Here is a 17,353-nt window from a genome sequence, read left to right as displayed (position 1 = left end):
GATTGTATCTGGAGCCCCAGTGCGCCATTTTCATTTCACTTTAAATAAAAAACAAAATGTATCTATGTCAGTCAGTGCCCTTCTGCTGTACTCAGAGGTATCAAACAGGCTACAATTATGATTGTGAAGTGATTGTGTCACATTGGAGGAAGGTTTATTGCTTTTGAGTCTGCTAGGCAGTAACACATTCTGTTTCATATTACTCTTTATATCATTGTTTGGCTGTGACTAGAATAATCAGATGCCATCAAATGCTGTCAAATTCAATTTACAGTATTTTTCATTGAAGCGGGCTTTCTGCATTATATTTCCTGTTTTGCCTCTCTATAGCTGCCATGGAATAGTCACTGTAATCATGAGCTTTATTTACAAAACTAACAGAGTGAAGCCACGTCCTGGTCTATAACAGATACTTTATTTCCCTTTATTCTGAATAGGAATTTGATGTGCTTTTCTCATGCAATTATCATTAAGTAGATGAAAGAAAACTATTTCAAGAGGGTGGGCATTTTAGAGCCTGCACTAATGTGCTTAGCGTAAAATGTAAATTCACATTAGCCATTTTTACGTGTTCATGTGTATTTGAATCAGAAATATTATTCTTCAGATTAATGTTTGCTGAGAAGAAATTTGGCTTGCTCATTTTTGGTAATGTCATTTACATAACCAGAAATGCAATAATATTTTCTCCTTTTGTAATTTTTTTCTATAAGCCCTTAGCTCATCACTGAAGACTGATCTGAATCAAAGGATTTCAATATCTACAGTTATAAGAGGAGCCTAAGTAAGTTTCACTAAGTTTCCAGGGCAGAGGACCAAATAAGGGAAGGCCTGAGGTTGCTGGACACACTAACAAAGGATGTTGAAGAGGTGCGGGGTATGAGGGTCTGAGAGGAAAGGTGTTCTGCTTTGTACACTCAAAGGAAATACATTGGTTTCAGAATGGGATTGGGTTTCTCAATCTGCAAATCCTGTATGTCTACCAGTGATTGTGTTTTCTGTCTTAAGTAGCAAGCCATCAGTTGACAGGTTATTTGCCCCCTTGGCTCTTTGCATTGTACTTTCTACTCCCCTCCCTCTCACTTTCTCTATTTTTTCTCTTCTTCTCACCCTACCTACATCTCTCCCTCATGCTCCTCCTTTGCCTGCTCCTTCTCCTTCTCATTCATTATTTATTTAAAGAATACATTAATTTAAAGCAATGTTCATGTTGATCAGGTGAAGACTAGATCAGAGAGCAAAATATCCTTCAAACCAAAATGTTCATGGTCTATCTCTCTCTTCCACTATTTTCTCTCTCTCTCTCAATCTCTCTTTGTCTCTCTCTCTTTCCTCAATCTTTCTCTTCCTCTCTTCCCTATTCCCTCTTTATTTTAGGTAGGTACACTCAATAAATTCTGCACATGATGGAACAAGCTGCTATAACACCATCTAACCAGTGGAGTGGAGGCTTATTAAAACAAGGAAAACTGGAGAGGAGAGCCCCTTTTTCTGCTTATGAAAAGCACCGTCTTTGGAGGAGGAGAAAAACCTTTTTAATCTCTGCATAATAAGTAATGAGAAATATTAGAATTCTTGTCTTGTACCTGGTTTCCTCTCTGGAAAGACTATGTTTTCTTGGTCAAGCAGTGGTCCCCAACCTTTTTGGCACCAGGGACTGGTTTTGTGGAAGACAATTTTTCCACACACTGGTGCGGTGCAGTTAGAGGGTTTGGTTTCAAGATGAAATTATTCCAATCAGATCATCAGGCATTAGATTCTGACAAGGAAGGCACAACCTAGATCTCCCACACACGCAGTTCACAATAGAGTTTGCACTTCTATGAGAAACTAATGCCACCACTAATCTGACAGGAGGTGAAGCTCAGGTGGTAATGCTTGCTCACCGGCCACTCACCTGCTGTGTGGCCTGGTTCCTAATGGGCCACGGACTCTGTGGCCTGGGGGTTAGGAACCCCTGCTTTAGAGGGCTGTTCTGTCCCATCACTAAATATAAGTCTATGTGGGCTATAAGGTCTCAGTTTTCAAGCAGATCTCTATCCAAAATGTTTTATGGTAGTTATGACTTTTTTCCTTGGTTAATTTGTAAAAGTTTGAGCACCAATCTCAGTCCCCACTGTTAGGTACTACAAACAAACAAACAAAACAAACAAATAAAAAACTCACAAAAACAAAACATGAATTCCCATTCATGCTCTTATGGAAATATAAAACGCACTTGATTCTGCCGTGTTGGAGCAGTACACATTCTTAAATAACTAAAAATAATAGTAACAGCCAATCTTACCTGTAAATAAAGTAGTTGATGATGATTCCATTTGGTTTTTCAGGTGGCATCCATTTAATCTGTATGCAAGCTGACCCCAGTGCCTTAAGAGCAGGAGAATTAAGATCCATTGGGGCTGCTTCAGGTGTTTTGACAAACATCCTACTGCTAACTCCACAACTTCCTTGAAAATAAATTGAGGTCTTCAGTAATTTTTTCAAGCAAGGAAAAGAGCTACATATTCATATAGAAGGGTACTGATATCATGAAAATTATTTTTACCTGTGCTTTTGCATATATACTTGTACATGTGTTTCAGATAAATTTTTATGGGATGTGAACATTTAAATAGAAAATCATTTTTGGAAAACCCATTAATTAGCCACATATTTACATAGACATAAACAATAAGGCATATTCTTGTCTGAGCTCAAGATTCTCTATTTATTGTAGTCATTTTAACCAGAAAGTGATAATGCACTTGAATTTCACAAGTGTTTGTGTGGCCTACACATCTTGTATGCTTTTAATAGTATTTTATTTTGCCAATATTTTAAACTTATGGACATTATTCAAACACACAAGAATCAAACAATTTATTTGAAGGATATTGTACCTCCATTGCACAGTTTCAGGGACACGGAGATGCAGATGTTGACTTGCACTTAAATCAATAAAACATTAATTTAAAATTACTTTCATGTTTATCAGGTGAAGACAGATCAGAGCAAGCAATATCCCTCAAACAAAAATGCCATGGTCCATTTTTTAGAGAAAAGTGGACAAATCAACTAGCAATTTCTGATGAGTTCAGCATAGCAAAATTGCAGACTCATAATTCTAACCAACTCCATGAGAACTAGCACTATGTGGAAAGAGAAATTCCTAAGGACATTCAATACAGGAGTTTTAACTGCACATCGAGTCTGATAAATTTCTTTAAGGTGAAGCAAAATGTTTTGTATATTAAGGTGAGTTACATACTTTATTTAGCAAATGAGTGTTATATGTTATAAAACACGTATGATGACATCACATATATCATGTTACATATGATATACACATATATAATACATATAATATATCCATATCTGTTAATGTTTATACTTAATTTAAAAGAGATAAATAAAATAATGTATACCTCTCTTGATTTCCTGTTCTCCCATCCTAAATCTCAGTTTATATTTAGCTATTTATCCATTTGGAGAAAGAAAGAAAATAGGGGAGGCTTTTCCTTAACACAACACAGATACATGAAAATTTCACTGACCACAGCCTAAACCATGAAATACAAGGTGATAGTTTGTATACATGAAGTAGGGTTCAAGGAAGCACTATAAAATATGCACGATTCATTTGGGTATAATTCAACTTTTAAATAACTTCTCACTTCCTCCTCCTGGATAAAATTTAAATAAAGCCAAGGTAAATATATTTTCTGTGAAATTTTTGGAATACTCATTTGTGTTTTATATTACCAGAGACACCTTTATGTGAGCTAGGTGTTTTTCTTTCAAAGGGCCTTATAAAACAAGACTTTGCAAAACCACCATTTTAATATATTTAAATATTCATGATTTAATGTGCAGAAATGCATAATGCTTCACTCGATGCCAGACTGTGATTTTTCTGGGTAAACAGTCCACTACAAATAAGAAATGAAAAGTTAGTCTTTGTATTTGGACTGAGAATCTATTCCTTTTTAATGAAATTTTTTAATGAAATACTTTTTCATAAACACCCAGGCCAAATGTCTGAAAGACTTTCACCGTTTTGACATGCTTGTATCCTTATCTCATACTGTGTGAATGGAGCCAAATTTTCCAGAAGGGTGGATTGGTGATGACCAACGGAGAAGGCCAGAGGTATTACACTTCCATCATTGAGTAAGACATTGTACTCCACAGGAATTTTGGGGATGAGGATCCCTTTAAAGAGAGAGAGAGAGAACATAAACAAATTATATATGTACACACACACACACATATATATACGTATGTATGTATACATATAATACAGAATGGGCAACAAATGTTTGTCTCTTAAAAATAATGTCTATTTAAAATTTTGTAATTGAGGCTGGGCATGGTGGCTCATGCCTGTAATCCCAGCACTTTGGGAGGTCGAGGTGGGTGGATCATGATGTCAGGAGATCGAGACCATCCTGGCCAACATGGTGAAACTCTGTCTATACTAAAAATACAGAAATTAGCCGGTCATGGTGGTGTGTGCCTGTAATCCTAGCTACTTGGGAGGCTGAGGCAGGAGAATCGCTTAAACTCAGGAGGCAGAAGTTGCAGTGAGCTGAGATCATGCCACTGTACTCTAGCCTGGGTGACAGAGTGAGACTCCGTCTCAAAAAAAAAAAAGTTGTAATTGAAAAATAAATTACTTCTTACTATAGCAATTAAAAGCTGCATAAAAGTTAAGTTGGGAAATATTAGACTGTGTATTCCAAAAGTAAGAAATATGTATAATCACATAATCTATTTTTAAAAGTGTAATATTTCTATTTAAAAGTATACTCTATTGGCAAATAAAAATGAAGGCACATTTCACTTAAAACATATAAAGCAATTATGCTGTCATATATTTTTTCTAGGCTTACTTACTTTTAAAGTTCATAAAAAACAACACCGATTTTGCTTGTGACAATAATTTTTCTGTCGAGCATTGTGTATGCCTCCTATCTGATATGGATCCTTGACATAACAGCCCATAAAATATCCAAATCATGGTCTACCTAGAGAATTCCCAGTGCATTAATTATTGGGCCAGGACAGTTCACTGTCAGTGAGACTTATGGCCCTAAATACATAGAAAATTTGGGTTCAATCATTGCCATTTTTCACTATTCCTTCCTAAAGAAAGCAGGTCTTGTCAGTTTAGCCTCATCAAAATCTATTTATATAATTAAATGCTTGTTAAGTTTTATTTGGTCGTGAACAACAGGCATACTTTTTCAAGGACAGGATATGAGTTTTGAATGAAGAATATAATGAAATTTCCTATTACATTTTCTCCTTGATCTGAGAGTTTTTAACATTTATGAGTTTAGTTACTTACTTCTGTAGTACCTACATAAGTCTATCTTTACTCTAGAAACAGTGGAATCTACAGATAACATTACTGAGAAAGCACAGGACTCAATGACCTAAGAGAGATGAAGTCTAAGGAATGAAATGTGGTTTTGCTTTTTATAGATGTGGCCTCTATATTTACCGAGTGGAAGGGCTGGTACAAACCAAAGATGCTCAGGATTTTGTGTAGGATAGATGAAAAAGAGGTGTCTGAAGGAGATATTGATCATCTTCAGAAGTACTGATCAATTGCTTCCTCAGGAAAGGTGCTAGATTGTGTAAAATTTGGCAACCTAGACTGACAATGTTTATTTTAAATTTAGAGCATCATGTCTAAACTATCTGGAACATTTATTCTAGTAGCTTAAACTACTAACATTCTATCATTGGTTCCTAAACTCTTATCTCTAGCTTTCTATGTTTCCTGTGTTACAGCTTTGTATTTTCAACAGCCTACTAGGCATTTCTACATGGATATTCCTCAGAGGCTATAATCTCAACAAGTCTAAAACAGAGCTAGCTATATTTTCCACTCCCAAGCCTGTTCTTTTTCCTAGGTTTCCTCTTTTGGTAAGTCATAATACCATCTTCGCATTTTCCTAGGATGGAAATCTTAAGAGTAAGACTTTTAGACTGGATCCTGCCTTCTTCACTCCCAAACTCAAGTGACTACTAAATTTCATCGATTATTTCTTTGAGAAATTTGGGCTTTATATATAATCAGCAACAAGGAAACTTTGCAGGTATCAACAAGAAAATGAGAGTCTATCTATATTTTAGAATGATAGCACTGTTGGGAAGTGAATAGTGGCTTAAAAACATGAGAGACAAGACATAGGGAAACCAGTTTGAAAGTCTTTACAATGCTTGCAGAAGTAGTACGAACATGAAGAGTCATTTTATTGCATCCCTCTGTTATACCAGGCAGCATGAATTATCTCATTTAATACTACTAGAATGTCAACTGTATAAATTAGGACTTTGTGTTTCTCCAATGTGGTTCCACTGCCTAGACTTTAGCACAAAGTAGCAGCTCAATAAATGTTAGTTGATTGAATGAATGAATGAACCCTTAAGACAATACTGCATGATAAATACTACTGTTTTTTAAGATGAGAAAACTAAAACTCAGATAAGTTAAATAACTTGTTTCAGATTGCACACTGATTAATTGGAGAAGCTAGGACTTGAACTTAGGCCCATCTGACACCAACACTTATATCACTATACTTATGCTTTTCTTTGATAATGGAATCTTAGAGTAGGACACCTGGGGGAAAAATGACAAGACAGGTTTGAGAAAACTTGTACACTAAGGCAGAGTCGTTCTTGGAGACTGTTCCGAAGCAAGGAAACAAATGATGGATAAGTAAGAATCATTACTGATGGAACAAGCATATTATAGGTAGAAATTTAAAGTTCTGCAGACCAAGTATCCCAACCTGAAATACACCTACCCTGGAGATTTATGGGATCATGTCAAAGGATATTCAAATACAGGAACAATCATAGTACCGTAGGTCCTCGAATAATGTTGTTTCATTCAACATTGTTTCGTTAATATTGATGAGGAAAAAAATTGATTCCCAGCTGCAGCCATTGTCTGTGTGAAATTTACATGTTCTCCCCATGTCTGCGTGGGTTTTTTATGAGTACTCTGGTTTTTTCCCATATCCTAAAGATGTTCTTATTAAATTAATTGGTGTGTTTGAATGGTCCTAGTCTGAGTGAGTGTGGGTGTGTGTGTGTGTTCCCTGTGATGGAATGGCCTTGAGCTGCCTGGTTAGGCCCTGGCCACCCCTACCCTGAACTGGAAAAAGTGTGTCAGAAAATGAATGAATGAATGAATAGTTGTAAAGATTCATTAAGTGTGTTACTATCATTTAGATGTATAATAATAAACAATGCTGTACAAAAGCCTTCCATGAGCTTGCCCTATTTGTGATTGTTTTTTACTAATGAATGGTGGTAAGGGGAGTTTCTTCTAATTTCTGCTCAAAAACATTTATCCCTGTGGCTGTTGTCACTCGCTGACTTGCCAAAACTTAGGTTAAAAAAGATCTTGTTTCTGTTAATCTTTCTTAAATGTATGTATAGCTCATATTTATTTCAGTTTAATATTAGAAGTGTTTTGGTCTTTCTTTGATGATGTTTAGTTTGGTGATGTTTTCGTGACCAGAAATATGCCTTGCAACTTAAATCTTGCTTGTGTCAAGTAGCCTAAGCTAAAATTGGTTTCCTTATACATCTTTTCACTCAAAGTTGCAGTTTCCAAGAACCTATCAATGACATTAAGGACTTACTGTACCTCTTTTTGGAATATCACTTTGATGTGGAAAATTTGGGAAACACATATTTCCCTGTTTGAGGAAGGGGAACCAGCAGAATCCCGTTTCTTTGTTCACAAAAATTAGGTGTGAGTTTTTCTTTCTAAAAGTTCAAGATTAGAAAATTATATGCATGGTGAATGATTAGAACTTTTGCTAGCGAATTGTAGAGTTGAAGACTCTGTAATAGTCACCTCAGAATGAACCAACTGTAGGACAGAAGAAAATGTTTATGCTGATGTGCCAGTGTGCTGAACAAGTATAACTGTTCATACTGTAACCAAAGGACAATGTAATTTTAGTCTCTTGCTATTGCTTTAAAATGAACTCAGTGTGCGTTTTCTACCCTAGACATGGGATGAAAAGTTGGCCTGACTCATGACACTTCCACTTAGTTTCAGGTAATAAAGAGTTCTATACGATTTTTCTCCATAAAGAAATAGGAAAAGATGCCATAACAAAAATTAAATGCCTAAAAAATAACTTTTTCTCTTTACTGGTATGGTGAATACACATAAGAGGCCTATTTAAAGGCTATTCTTCCAGGCCTAAATCACCACTCCATGACAAAAATGGCAGTTTTTACTCAACAAGATTGTAATAATTAAAATGAAATTTGAGAGTTGGATAAGGAGAATTGATTATAGAGACCATTTGAGACTCAGTTCATTAATGGATGAGAAAAATTTAAGTACTGTGCCAGAGGTAAAATAAAGAGTAATGTAATCAGGCTGCTTCTTCCTCTCTGCAAAAAATATTTTTTGGAGCGTGTTGCTTGAGGTAGTAAGAGAGATTGAAGAAGGAATTGGGGATCCTCTCAGTTTGCAATTTGACCTTCAGCAGGAAGATATGCTTATGGAAATTTCCATCCAGAGTATCCTGGAATGACAAAGCATTCCATATCACATTTTGGGCATTTCTCCCTATTGTTACCCTGCCATAGCAGTAAAGCAGGGAGTAATAAAAGCTGTTGTTTGAAACCACAGGGTTTTTTTTTTTTTCTTTTGAGATGAAGTCTTGCTCTGTCGCCAGGCTGGAGTGCAGCGGTGCGATCTTGCTTCACTGAAACCTCTGCCTCGCGGTGAACCCACATATTTACGATAAAATGAAGAAGGGAAGAATTGCCAGAACCTTGAACCTGTTATTGGGCTTAGTTTTCTTCAGATCTTTCTAATATCCTGAAATATAACAGTGTTATCACTCTTTAGCCAATGAGATTAGTAGAAAATGTTTTCCCAAATGATCAATCGTATAATATATTATTTTTTGGATGAAGACAAACACTGGAATACAATGGCAAATTTACATGAATTTTTAAGATAAAAAGCAAGACGTTAAAGAAATTGCAAGCTAATGATGATTGCTTCAGGCTCTGTTTTCAGACCACCTGGGATTGCATGTTCATCCTGTCTTCTTTGTTCCTAGGACAGTTCTCACAGAAAAGTTTGACAAACACACATTCATAAAAACATGCCATCATTCTTGTTGAACTAGACACACCACAGAGTGGTGTCAGATAGATCAAATCCTTCTTCTGCCCTTATTTCCCAAGCGCCCACTGCCAAATTAACTAACCTCTATGAATGTTGTCTCTTCATGTGTAAAATGATGATACTAATAGCTACCTCATAGAGAGCTGTGAGGATTAAATTAGAAAATAACTGTAAGCCTTTTAATATATTCTCATAACATAGAAAGTACTTAATAAATGGTCAACATCTCTACAAAACAAAATGGAACAAAATGAAATAAAGAACAAAAAACAGCTATGGCACTGTTTTCATGTGCCCTCAAACACTTTTGAATCCATCTTTCATATAAAGTTGCTATTCCAACTACAAATAAATGTTACATTCATTCAAGTTAATGTCTTTGTAATACTATTTTGTTATCTGGTTTTATTTTTTATGTGTACTTGGATACGATCAAATTGCATTCCTATGAAAATATTGTATTATTCATTCTTAGCAGTAATTTGGAGTGGCATTCCCTCCAATTCATCTGAGGTTGTTTTACTTTATGTCTTCAGTCTGTACCTACTGTTCTGCTTCCAGGCCTTGCATCCTTCAAGAAGAAACTTTTGTTGTAAAAAGGACAGGACTCCCAGGGGATGAGGGAACAAAACTGTGCTTCTACCGCATGTCAAATAGAAACATAATCTTAATCCAGATTTAAACATGTCTAGCCAAACCATGAGCATAGAAAATGTATTTTTCACCTCTTCGTTAATCAGAAATAAATGTCCTTTACATATACCTATGAGGTACTGAAACAGAAAATGCTCCTCTAAGCCGTGAACACGTCAAACACTGACATGCATTTAGGAAAGAGAGCCCCCTCCACTGTCATAATTTACAGGACTGTGACATGAAAGTCTCTTGTGTTCCTACAAACCCTATACCATCTGCAATGAGTCTGAAACGACTGAGCCCCCTGGTATTCTGATGACTAAATGAAATGAAATGGGCATATTTGTTAAAGTCAGCTGGGAAGCCACACGACTTGGTTAGTTCCCGAGTTCATAAATTTATGTCAGAGCAAGAGGAGCAGTGGAAGCTCAGGTGAACCAATTTACCCTAAGTGCAAATGGCAGTTTTGTTATTTGGTGTCAAAGTTACCAGTCGCACAATGACAAGCTGCCATAACACATTTTCTTGTTCACTAAAGAACAAGGATTTTGTTGGTTAATATTCCTTGCAATGCTCCTTTTCATAATTTACAACAACTAGATGCTGATAGGTTATTTAACATTTATGAAGTTAAGATGTAATCAGAAAAACCCTGATTATCTTTACAAATAAAAAAGTTAAATTATTCAACTTTTTTTTTTTTTCTCCATGGCTTCGTTTCACAGCAGGTGCATACTTTACAATGGGACAAGTCAATCAATAATCCTTTTTTAAATCTTTTTTTAGGAGCTGGAACAGGAAAAATTCTAAGAGGAAACTATTAATTCAGTTTGATAGAGGCAGTTGTTTCAAAACACTTGGTTGCACTTAACATGGTGCTTTTAACAAATCGAGCTAAATTCTGCACTATATATGTAGGGGCATCTTGATTAGGCCTTTTGTGGGGAACAGAAGTAAAATAGGACCCTCTTGAACTCATTCATACCAATTGTATGGAAATTTAACATTGGTTGTATAATAGTTATCATTTATGTCTTTTCTACCTTACTAGATGGTAGGGTTCCTGACAAGAGGGACAGTGTCTCCTTCCTCTTTGTAACTTTTAGGGTGTCCAGCATCATATTTTGACCCTGAGTGGGGCTCAGAAATCATCTCCATGTTAGTTACATGAATAGAGGAATCAATTTACCCAAAGGCAAATGAATTACATCCCATGAAGTTTTGAGCCACAAATGAAATGATTCTATTGGGTTACTGGGTGGACTGATCCTGAATTACATTGTCTTCATTCATACTTCCTATATATACAGCAAAAATCAGTTTTTTAGCTTTTAAATGGGATTACAGTAGAACTCATGAAAAATCATTTGCTTTAGGCACTGTTTAGGTTGAAAAATATCGAGAAAATATAGAATAGTAGTTTTGAGTCAGACTTGGACTCAGACTCATGGTGGGTCAGCCCTGCTCTGACACCTACTTAAAGAATAACACAGAGAAAATAGCTTGGAGTGTCTAAATTGACCTTTTTCATTAGTAAAATGAGGAAAACAATAGGACATACTACATTAAGTTATCATGAACACTAAATGAGATATTTGTTAATCTCTTAGCAAAATGCCTAGCATATATTAAAACTCAATAATGAAAGATACATTTTTAAATATCCAAAATAAAATGCAAACTACTGAAGTGAGTTTTACATTTTCTTCTGAAACTCAACACTCCTCGTCATTTGGTTATTGCACTTATAAGTTAAGAAAAGTGAAACAACTGTCAATGTTGAATCATCCCAATTAATGTAACGTGAATCCTTTAGAAAGCTAATGTAAATTTTGACTTTAAATGAATAGTATCCGATATAATACACTGCAGCTGATGAGTTAACTGAATGCCAAGATGTCTAATGTCCATAAATAGACCATATTATGGTTAGGTAACCTTTAATCAAAATGATAAATAAAAACATTTATATTTCTAGAGCAATATTAATAAAAATTATTTCTCAGTGAATTGTTGCTAATTCCTTCTTTAATGGAGTAAGATATTAATGTTAAAGGAAAAGCACCAGTATTTCAATATTGTGTGTTAAACCTAAATGACTCACCATCCTCAGTGAGAAAAAGTATGTGTTTAATGCAACGGCATTGTTAATTAGAACATGATTAAGGGCTAGAACAGTTCAAAATACAGTCATCATCTTGATAAATTAGAAAGACTCATTATTACCTTCAGAGTTTAAATAATTTTGAATGTTTAGATTCTTAAACAGCAGGGTTATCTATCTCCGTTTTTATTCTGAGTAAACCATTTATGTTCCATGAAGCATTTGCTATTTAATTTTCCATAATTTTTAACCTATTAAGGTAACATACATCCTTTGTTCTCTTTAATACAAATGCTCTCTTTAATATGAATACAAAAGTCCTGATCCAATGTTGAGAGTTAGTAAAAGGTGAGAGGGAATGTTTAGGAATAAACTAACGTGGTTTATATTACCTGGAGGTTCAAACAATAATGGAGTTTTACCATGCCATCTCATTTACTTCATATAACAGTATAAGGTAGGCATTTAATATCCCCTTGTACAGGTGAGAAACCTGAATTTGGGAAACATTATGCAGCTTGCCCAAGGCCAGAGGACAACTAAATAGTGGAGTCCATTCCGTGTTAGAAAACAATATGTCCTTTTCTGAAAGGTGAAAAAAATTGCACATCCATAAGACAAGAGGCAGTCTTTGGAAAATACATGTATGTGCTCTGTTTGTCATTAAAGAAGAAATATCTCTCTGTTTCTCTGCCTCTCTTTCTTTGTGTGTGTGTCTCTGTTTAAGATTAAGTTAATGTAGAGGAAGGATGACTTTAAGAGAAAATCAAATGTTTGAATAATTTTAAATGGCAGGATATCCACAATTTACATTTGACTGCATAATAGATGTGGAGGCTCGCTCACCGTTGTGTTCCTCCATTAATTCAGCAAAATTTTTATAAGGATATGCTGTTTGTACGTCACCTGATTTAGAGGTTCAAATGATACTCAAAAGGCTAGAGATCTTGATTTTCTAGAGCTTGGAGTGTTTTGGCAATGTTACTACTGACATTTATCAAGGAAGAATAAGGGAAAGTGGATGAGGGTTTACCCGCGAGATAGGGGAATATTTACCAAGACTTTAAAATAGAATTTGGATGATCTCTTTACAGCAATTTGAGAAGTGACTCTCCTCCCCTCCCACCTAACTAAAATCTTCCTGCACCTGGAATCTGGTTTTAAGTCATGTCTATTCCTTCTAGAATGTGTAGGTAAAGCTTTCAGGTTACTACTTCCTTCACACTGCAAAACGTTATTGTTGCCATGTGGATATTTCCCCTTCAGGGGCTCACCACTTTCCACGAATAATTCTTCTGGTTTTGATGCTCCCAGTAAAATATTATTCTCCCAGAATCATTTGGTTTTCACCAACACCCAGCTCTGTTTCTTGGCTCTCTGAGCTACTATTTCAAACATCATAGTTGATCCATCATAAATCTAAGAGACTTTGGTCAATAAATGAAAAGTCGATTTGGATTTAAGGTTACCCCAAAGACAGGAAGGAACTGGTCTTAAAAGGCAATAGCAGACAGTAGACCTGAATTTGAATCCTGGCTCTGCAGTGTGACGTTGAGCATATTATTATATCACTTTTTTGATATTCAAATTTCTTACCTTAAGATGGGGATAATGATATTACCTGTCTCCTAGAGTTTGCATAAAAATTAACTGAGGTAAGGCAGAGAAAGAGCTTGTCAGTGTTTGGCACATAGTAGGAGTTTAACAAATGGCAAATACACCAAGTAATATGAATATATGTACACGACATTTGTTATCAGTATCACAGGTACTCTCCCCCTGGGTATTGTCACTATTCTCTAGATCTTACCTTTCACTAGTAGGACTTACAAACATGTACTAAGACTTAGTTTATTTATAGCATTGGAACAATAATTTGAAAACTGAAAATCCAGTTAATTGTCTAGGTAATTTTTCGGTTGCCAAGTAACCACATAGACAGTTTTTCTCCCAGCAACTTACCTGTCTAAGGTTACTCTGTTCACATTAACCACAAAACAAAATGCATATTTAAAAAATCAAATAAAATTTAGCCAGTATTTTGGCTTTAGACCATGAGTATCCAATATTTTGGCTTCCCTGGGCCACATTGAAAGAAGATCAATTGTCTTGGGTCACATATAAAACACACTAACACTAACAATAGCTGATGACCTAAAACAAACAATTGCAAAAAAACCCACGAAAGTTTATGGATTTATGTTGGGTGGCAATCAAAGACACCCCGGGCTTTAGGTTGGACAAACTTGCTTTAGACATTCAAGGGAAACTGGTGGATTTATGTTTTCAGAGAAAAAAATTATTGTAATTCACCAATTTCACTTGGTGAGTGTGATCCATGCTTTTGGTAAATCATGTCTATTCCTTTTAGATTTTTGGATGGGTAGGTAAAGCTTCCTAGTTACTAGTTTCTTCATGCTGCAGAGATCATTGTTGTCACGTGGCTGTTTTCCCTTCAGCGGCTTGCCATTTTCCACAATTACCTCTTGTAGTCTTGGCACGCCACTGACACATCCAGTAAAACATTGTTTTCCCAGAATCATTTGGTTTCAACAATACCTAGGTCTGTTCCTTGGTCCTCTGGGCTACTATTTCTAAAAGCACTCGGTAGCATATCAAAGTCATATGTGGAGTTTTTAAAAAGCTCTATATTTCTTGACTCTATCCCAGGAGATTCTTAGTAAATTTGGGGTTGAGAATCTGTCTTTACACAAGCTTCCTAGGTGATTCTAATGTTCGTTCAGGTTTGGGAACTACAGGCATGGACTGTTTTGCCCATTATTCAGCTCTGTCTATGATGTAATCATTTTGTAATGGCAGGGAGTATGATGAATACCTAGAAAACTATTGTGAGCAAATAAACAATCTCCACTTACAAATTTATTTTCTTTCTGTTTAAAATATATATTTGTGACTATTCAGGAATAGAAAAATGTTTTTATTATCCAAATCAAAACACAGCGTGAGGTACTTTCCAATAAAATCAACTGTAGATTACACACAAGTCAAAATCATTTGACTGTTTACTGAGTTTAAAATCCTTCTAGGCACCAGGAAAAAGGTTTAATTTAAGATTTTAATCTTTCCTTATATTATATGGTTTCTGAAATGGATTTTGTGCATCTTAAACTATAAGATTGACAAGTCTGAATACTACAGATTTATTAACCATTGGTTAAATGGTTAGAGTTAGTGTGTAAAGCATTCTACAATATCCCCTAGGCTGGACCAGAATGAACAATTTATACAAAGCCTGAGGTATGTGAGAGTTAAGGTCATATTAAACAAGCGAAAGTTGTGTTCTATTCCACAATGGTACCTTTCAAACATGATACATTAAACATTTAAGTGTGATATTGAATTCAAAGAAAAAAATGACACATGCTGGGAAATTTGAAAGAGGTCCAAACCTCAGTAGGCAGTTTTATTATTTTGAAATGGAGGCTTTGAGACCCAGCAAATGTTGGAACAAGAATGTTTTAAAATGAGCAATTAAAGACAAAAAAATAATTCTTCAAACAATCACCATTGGTATCTATAGAATATTATACAGAACTAGATAACGTATTTATTATATAAATTACTTGGTTTAATCTTTACAGCAACCCTACCTGCCTACATGTAGGTGTTATTGTTATCTCCACTTCACAGATGGAGAAAATTGAGACTTAGAGACTAAGTTCAGCTAATAGCTGGCAGTACTGGGATATGAATCCTGGCTTTTTCATTTGTCTTACTTTCATAGTCATAAAATAAAGATATTTTCAAATCCATACTGAGCATGAAGTCTTCAGATTAGCAATGGCAACTGATATGTGTAATAATGTTAAAATAACAGATATTTTGATAAACCATGGGACTTCCCAGTCATATGGTAAGGAAATCACCAACTTTGCTCATCACCCTGAAATTTCCCTTATTGTTCTTGCAGAATTTGGATTGTAGAAGACCCTGGTCTGAATCTAAAACTTTCTTGTCAATAGGCTAAATCTGGTCTTAGATTGGCTCTATCCAGCTTCATTTTATTTTGTGGTGCAAAAACACAACAGCACAATAAAAATACCAAGAAGAAATATACTAAAAAATTGTGGCCAAGCACATTGGCTCATGCCTGTAATCCCAGCACTCTGGGAGGCAGAGGTGGGTGGATCACTTGAGGTCAGGAGTTCGAGACCAGCCTGGCCAGCATGGTGAAACCCCGTCTCTACTAAAAATACAAAAATTAGCCAGGCATGGTGGTGTGTGCCTACAGTCCCAGCTACTTGGGAGACTGAGGCAGTAGAATCACTTGAACCCAGGAAGCAGAGGTTGCAGTGAGCCAAGATTGCACCACTGCACTCCAGCCTGGGAGACAGAGCAAGACCCTGTCTCACAATAAATAAATAAATAAATAAATAAATACATAAATACATAAATACATAAATAAAATTAAAAAATCACAAGATAGCAATGATATTCCATGAAAGTAGAAATCAATTCTGTAAAGGGGACTGTAAATTTGTATATTTCCCACAGCAGAAGATATGTCTCTATTGACATTAAGAACAGAGTTCAAGAATATCTACACTCTTAAAACATAAAGATTATAGCACTTTATGATGCATTCTGCCACTATTAATTATTCCTTTATATTTTATTTAATATGTTGTACATTTATTTTAAAACAAAAGTGGGTGAAATAATGCACATTTAATATTTTAGAGCAACTTATATTTTTCTTTGCTTATAAAGCTCTTTGTAAACTTTCTTTTGAATTTTGAGGAAAAATAATCTTTTCTCTTTGATCTTAGATTATAGCAGAAGGTGTTGGTATATAAGAACTTAAGTTTTATGTATTAGGCCTTTACACTATCTTTATAGCTATACAATATTACCTGTTTTGACCGTTCAATTCAATAAAAATAGGCCTCTGCTAACTATGTTATGGAATGGATCTACTGATGGCCCAAATGGCTGTTACTAACTATTTGGTGCCTTGTTGAACTGTAGCTAAACTTATTCTGATGGGGACAAAAAGGGTGTGTCTCAATTTCATCTTAAGACTAGATATTAAAAATAAAGTCACATATTTTTGAAGTGTATTTAACATCTTAATCAATTTTAAATTTTACTTGGAAAGGAAAGTCCCCCATGTGTCCTTTATATTAAAAGACAGAGAAAGCAAATCTCACTCTACTCTTTACTCCACGGTATTAACGCAGTCAGGATTTTACCCGAGGATGGTGCTTACTTCAAAATATAATATTGCACTAAGTCACAAGGCAACCCAATAATGACTAAATGGCTCAGTGAAGGCTATTCAGCTTACAGAGGAAAAATGCAGCTACCATAAGTGGTCACAACCCAAGGTACATGGGCGGAGTGAACAACTGTCTTTCCAAACTCCGCATTCGCTGATATAATATAAAAGGAATGGTATAATGTCATTGATCCAATCTAAGGAGTCC

The 17,353-nt window shown here is 35.4% G+C and overlaps 1 protein-coding gene across 1 annotated transcript in view; it reads right to left on the bottom strand.

Annotated features, from left to right (window-relative positions):
- Positions 1–17,353, bottom strand: part of USH2A (usherin) — a 795,153-nt gene that overhangs the window by 111,770 nt on the left and 666,030 nt on the right. The window contains exons 58-59 of the mRNA XM_025367257.1: positions 4,036–4,194; positions 2,288–2,450 (exon numbers count right to left, since the gene is read on the bottom strand). Coding sequence (XP_025223042.1) covers positions 2,288–2,450; positions 4,036–4,194 — 322 coding nt within the window. The remainder of the gene's footprint in view (positions 1–2,287; positions 2,451–4,035; positions 4,195–17,353) is intronic.

The sequence above is a fragment of the Theropithecus gelada genome, chromosome 1 (genome assembly GCF_003255815.1).
Source record: "Theropithecus gelada isolate Dixy chromosome 1, Tgel_1.0, whole genome shotgun sequence".
NCBI classification, from domain to species: Eukaryota; Metazoa; Chordata; class Mammalia; order Primates; family Cercopithecidae; genus Theropithecus; species Theropithecus gelada.
Note: the sequence above shows the minus strand (reverse complement) of the source record. Positions and strands in the feature narration are given on the sequence as shown.